This window comes from Chinchilla lanigera, unplaced genomic scaffold (genome assembly GCF_000276665.1).
Source record: "Chinchilla lanigera isolate Chin_1 unplaced genomic scaffold, ChiLan1.0 scaffold00045, whole genome shotgun sequence".
In the NCBI taxonomy this organism is placed as follows: Eukaryota; Metazoa; Chordata; class Mammalia; order Rodentia; family Chinchillidae; genus Chinchilla; species Chinchilla lanigera.
In genome coordinates, this window is record NW_004955446.1 from 15,835,590 (window position 1) to 15,841,948 (window position 6,359).

At 45.1% G+C, this 6,359-nt stretch overlaps 1 protein-coding gene across 1 annotated transcript; it reads right to left on the reverse strand.

Moving 5' to 3' along the window:
• LOC106149450 lies at positions 1-4,912 on the reverse strand (the record flags this gene model as incomplete). The annotated part of the gene is given in 3 exon segments (XM_013518394.1): positions 1-391; positions 3,335-3,530; positions 4,732-4,912. Coding segments are annotated over 3 exon segments (768 nt in total), but the record flags the coding sequence as incomplete, so codon positions are not given.
• Between the last annotated feature and the right edge of the window lie 1,447 nt (positions 4,913-6,359).

Sequence of the window (6,359 nt, forward strand, 5' to 3'; positions counted from 1 at the left end):
CCCCAGAACCCGGGCGGGAGGGAGCGGCGCTCGGGCCGCGGCGGACACTTGAGGCTGGGAAGGCGCAGGTAAAGCGAAGTTGGCTCCGCGGACGGCCTCTGTCCTTCCGACCGGCGGGGTCTGCGCTCCAGCTGATGCTGGAGTGAAAGCGGGCGCCGACCGCAGCCGGAGACTGAAATGATTGTCCCGGAGCCTGAAGTTCGTAAAGCGATCCTGTATTGCCCAGTTACTCTCTCTGCTCTTCTCTTGCCCTTTGTTTTTAAACAAACGCGCAGGGAGTTGGTGCTTTGATCGTTTAAAACAAGTCTCCCCTCTCTTAATTAAAAAAAAAAAAAACAAACAACTTATTCTAAGAAAGGGTATATTATAGAACAGCGAAATACCTGTTTCTCTTCACCGAGTGTGGATATCTAATAATTTTCTCTCGGGGAAGCAATCTGGAGAGAGAAGACTGTTGTCTGCATCTCGCCGGTAACTTTTTTCAGTCATTTCTTACTTGGTCCGGTGAAGTCTTCCACTCTCCCAAAGAGAAAGTCACAGAAAGCCCACGAAGAGCCCCCGCTTCCCCTAAAACTTCTAAACAGCTATTCCTTTTCTATTGGGTCTGGTAGTTTTATCTGAAAAAGCCTGCAAACACAAGCTGTAGAAGGCTTAATTTCGGTGTCTTGTGGCGGCGAAGACCCGGTAGGTTAGGAAACTGCTTTCCTTGTATCTTTTACCAGATCTAGTCCTTGATAAGACCTGGGAGCCCTCCTCGGGCCTCGAAGGCAGTGTTTGAATGGCATTGCCTCTCCAGAGCGCTGAGAGCAGCTAAGAAGCGTGAGTTCCCTTCTGACCTAGCTGGGGCTTTACCAAGAACCCATTATTTTTGTTTCGTTTTCTCTCAAGGAAGACTTCAAATGTGGAACTCTTCTCTCCCATTTTTATTATAAACTATGTCATATGTGTGTGTAGAATCGAGAGTTGGATTGATCTAAATTGATGAATTTACCGGTTGTGTTTGGTTTTGTTTGAGTCCAAGTTTCTAGTCTCTGGTATTCTACGCATGGAGCCTTTTGTCAAGCTGCTTTTGCAAAGCCAATGCTGATGACTGCTGCACGAAGCTGGTCTTTCCACTATATGGGCATGTTTCCTGTGTAGATAACCAAATTGACCCTAGCGAAAAAGATACCACCATAACGCCGGAAGTAAACAGCGAATTTGCCGAACCAATCGTATCCCTTCATGCCTCGTTTATAACATGAAATTAAACACCAGAAGCAGTGATGACTTATATTTGAGACCTTCTCAATCTATCCTCCTGCATACCACCTCCAGTCGCCCCACACATACCCGGTGTGGTATTTTAACTCCCTACACCAAAAGCTATTACAAAGAATTTTTTTGATGATAGCAATTCCAACTAGAAAATCTGGCCTGTAACTTGGAAGAAAACCTTCAGTAATGAGCAGCTTTGCCGGAAGGGTAAAGACGTGCTTTCCTTTTCTTAGCCCACACAATTCTTGTAAACAAGTATTTTCATATTTGCTAAACTGATAGAAGCAAAAGGATCCATGCATAAGATACTTCCCTCAAAGGGAGAAGCTTGAAGGAACCAAATAATTATGTCGTTCTTTGATGGATGTGCTCTAGAGTTCTGTGTCTATGAATAATACATTTTTCATCAAAATCAAAGGACACCAAGCATTTTCATTTTACTGGAAGTTCTGATGTGACCAGACTCTTCTTGTTTTCCTTCGTTGTTTGCTGTATGTGGATTTAGTACCTCAGATATATTTGTAAATTTTTCAGTTTTATGGGACATATGCAACTGTAATTACACAAAAATGTGATTATCAATGTTTTTCGAGAGTACTCGATCACAGGAGCGACCTCTTGTGTTCAAAAGGGGGATTAGATACTCGTCTGTCAAAACTGGACTTCTTTTGACCTTTGTATATTCTATTAAATCAAAAATATATCCTTCAAAACATCAGTGATGTGAATTCCTGGTCTGAGCCCCTTTACTGACAAGAGGAAAATAAGAGTGAATAGTTATTTAGTGTATTACGGATCACTGCAGTACACCCCCAATATATATTACAGTGTCTAAACACAAGAGAGATGCTGAGATTTAATAAATTCCTCTTGAGTCTATGACATCTGCCCACGTGCACTTATACATACTTACCAAAATGCAACTGTTACACCCAAACCTCCTGGTGAGCTCTTATGCCTAAATTTCCCTGTGATCCTGCTTTCTTTCTCTGCCTTAAGTAAAATTTAAACACTCCAAATGAAACTTAATGGCAGATGAAAATTCCTGGACAAACATCATGAAGTCAAGCTACTTTCCATAAATCTAAATAGGTTTTAATTGTAATTGAAATGTAAATTTACAGTTAGAATGTGCTTATTCCTTAAAACCTCTGGCAGGTATAAATGAATTTTCAGTTGGTTCTTTGAGGACTTACATACAGTGAAACAGCTTTTTCATTTCCCTTTAAGCAAGATCGGGAGAAAGAAAGGGGCTGTGGTCAGCTTTCCTTGAGATATGTTTGAGAATTGATTTCCAGGGAGGCCGTGCACTATGTTTATCCCTCACCAAGACTGGGTTTGAGAGTACAACAATTAGGCTGCCAGTTTCAATGAATAAGATATTCAGATGGGGAGAAAAATACGTAACAGAAGGATTTATGTTTTCTGATCTCCACAAACACGTAATTTGGGGGTCAAAATAAAACAGGAACAAATTTATTCAACTCTGGAAACAGGTATCCAGTATATTGTATCTATGTCCTGTTTCTCCGTGCTTTTTCCATGTAATCTCTAATGGTGCAGAATAAGGCTGTATGAGCCATTGGTGTCTTTAATCATGTCCAAGGGTCAGACAAAATTATATGTGATTAAAGGGAGTCAGGATTAACCATTTATATTCCACTGGGAATGGGATGTGGGTGTTAGCACTAATTTGCCTTTCTTCCATTCGGTGGTTTATTGAAGGTGGATCAAGTGAATTTGTTCTTATTTCAGAGAAAAAGAGGTGTCTTGTCTTGTACCACTGGGTATGAAATGATTACCTCTTTTTCTTTTTACTTTAAAAAAATATGATACCAAGCTATGATAATAAAGGTAGTTGTTAACAATAACAAACCTTTAGTTGTGATTCTTATTTTATTGCCTAGGACTCCTGCTGGGAATGTAGCTTTGTTGAGTGTCAAGTGCTTTATTAACCAGTTGAAACAATCTGGGTGAATTAGCAAGAATTTTCTCCTACAATCAGAGCTTTTTAGCCTGCACTTCCGAGTTCAGGCAGTCGTTTGTGTCTGTCATCAGCGCTCCGGGTTCTCTCTACTGGGAGACCAGGGCCCGGAAGGCAGCGGTGTACTGCTCGGTTCTCAGCTGAGATAGAACACCGCGATGTCGGCAGCGGCGAAGCCACAAACTCCAGGTCGGTGTGGGCCATGCAAGGTTCCGCAGCTGAGTGCCGGAGGAGTTCGGTCCGGTCCAGCCACGACAGAAATGTGCACCCTCCCTTTCAAATGGTGCTTCTGAAAGTGTTTATGAGGATTTCTCAAAATCGGCTGAAACCTTTGTCAAAGGAAACTCCCTTCCCACCCTCTTTGAACTTGGAGAGCTAAATGATTAGGAACGGTCGAGTTGAACTGAATTCTGCGTGGAGCCCAGGTAGTGCAGCTTGCTGACGAAGAAGTCTGGCCCGAGGATGTACAGAACCCTACATTTGGCAAGGCGTTCATTAAATGTATCGGGTTTTCTCGGAGGCCCTTGGAGTCTTAGAGGCGAAGCTTTTTCTCTCCTAGGTCCTGGGCGGTTTGGCCGCAGTGTTTCACCTCAGAACTGAATTTTGCATAACACCCACGGGTCCTCCAGAGCTCTAGGGGAACCCAAAGCAAGTGAATTGAGGGTAGCTGAACGGTTTTTTTCTTTAAAAAGGGGTGGGGGGCTTTCCCACAGTGCAGCCCTATCCATCAGGCAGCGCTGAATTTACAGCCAAAGGGTTGTTTTCTCTCCGGCTGGAGGTTTGCCGAGGGAAGCAGAGGGGGAGGGGAAGCGAAGGTACCCTGGAGGAGGTCAAGAGGGAGTGGAGGAGCAGAAAATTACCAGCTCAGCAAGGAAAGGAGTCGGGAGCCCGGAAGTCTACCAAGATGCTCTCAAATAACCTCCCCTTACATCTCAGAATCAGCGCCCCCCAAAACCAGCCTGGAGGGGTGGCCCGGGCTGGAGTCCCAGGGTGGGCTGCGGAGGTGATGTCAGGAGTCACAGCTACTTGCCATGAATTACTCTGGCTGCTCCAGAGTTGGGGCGTTCAGGGTGGCTGCGAGGTGCGGGGAGAGGGCTGTTTTTAAAGGGATGGGAGGGGCTCACTAGCGGTATCTCCCAGTAGATTCTGAGTACGTGCAGTTTCGGGGCTGGACAGAATCTTCCGAGTCCCAGTAAAAGCCTTCTTAGGTCGAGAGATAAGATTTGGGGGACAATGTTGAGAGTGGCCGTCTGCTGCGGCTCACTCCGCGGAGGTGAAGGAGCGCGTGAAGTCCTGCCGCGTGCGCCTGGAGAATTTCGCATGCAGCCAAAGCCGGGCTGTTAGAACTCATCAATTCCTGCCGACTTCGGCTGGAGAGAATTTGCCCTGCCTCCTTCCATGAAAAATACCAACCGAGAAAAGAAAGAGGGCTAGAGAGACGACCTCGCTCAGAAAGAAGGTCACTTGATCACCTCGCCTGGGTTATTAACTTGCTCCCGGAAGGGTCAACAACGCCTTCCCTGCGCGCGCGGGGCCAAGATCAGTCGCGCTGCCCCAGGTAGCCTCTTGTTGAAGGCTCAGAACTCCGCTCCTACGGCCCTTCTCAGCCTCAGGAGCCCGGCGACGAGGTCTTTGCAGACTTCCCTCTCGCCCGCGTCCAAGCACACGCATTTCTAGAAATTTAACCTAGCCTGAGAAAGGCTGTGATGTGCTAAACAAATTTGCAAACTTTCTCGCTGGACACATCCCAGCCTGTAATATTTTGAGCGCAAAGGCATTTTCTATTCCACCGACCTCTTGACACAAGTGGAAGGATCGAACAAAATGCACATTCTCTGCCCTAATTCCCGCTACAGCAAAGGAAAAACCCGAGGTCCGGCAGACCTCTCTCCATTCCAGGATGGTGAGCACAGCGCCCGCACAGGCCGCACTTTAGTCTTAGCGTGAATCTGCTCGCAACCCACGTCTGGACAGGGCTGGCCTTGGTCGCGCTTTGGTGCTGCCGGGTAGGAACGCGAAAGCAAAGATGAATCCTGTTGCCCGAGATCTGAAGGAGAACCTTATTAAATATGGGGCGGGGGTGTTCCCGCGTCAGTGGGGGCTGTTAACGGGGAGTCTTTCTGCTTCCAAGACGCAAAAAGTGGAATAGGAAAAGGAGTCTCCTTCAGCTGGCTCATAGATGCAACCCTTTCCGCAGGGTGAACTTTAAGATCTTAAGTTGGTTCCCCACTAGGTTCATGCCCCGGCCCCCCAGGCTTCCCCCAAAATGCAGACACTTATGGAAATGAATGGATCCAAATACCATTCTTCAGATACCAAATCACCTTCTCTGCCGTCTAGTCTGTCACGTTTCAACTTTCGCCGAATGACTGCATTTCAGAAAACTGTGAGGACAGCGTTCCCTCTGCGTTTGTCTTGGCGGCAACCTCCAGAAATAATTAAAGGTTATTGTACAAAAGGTTTTCTTTTTCTTGAATGGTACCTTAATTCGAAATACCCCCCCCACGTGTAGGCACCCCAAAGTATTAGTTCGCCTTTTTCAGGTTTATTTCCTTCACTTTGTGGTGCAAATGTTTAATTAGAAAACAAAAGAGAGCCCCCCACGGCGAAGAGGCTCTCTGGAGCTGTGCTGTAAGGCACGGGACTTTGGCAGGCTGATTAGCCAGAGGGCGGGCTCCTTTGTTGATTTAAAGAGTTTACCAGGCAAGAAGTAATTATCTTGTTGTCTTTTCTCAATTGTCTACCATTGACTTATACCTGGTACGCCTTTACTGAGTGATCCAAAACTGAAAAATAAAAAAATTTAACTTACAAAGATAATAAAGGTAACCAAAGTCTATTTAAAATTTAACCAGCTTTATTTATCACACTCCAGTGCATGAAAGGTATCTAAAGTATGTAGCAGATCATTTATGTATAATTATGAAGCAATTATATGCTAATGATAGCACTATTTAAGATTACAAGATAATTCCACAAAGAAAAAAATGGAAGCGCTATTTCTAATACGCATAAAATTCTCCTTCTAAAAAAATAATTGGCAGGCTTAAAATGATATTCAAAGGTGCTTTTATGAAGAAAGTAGAGCAAAATCTGACACATCATGAATTAAAAATTC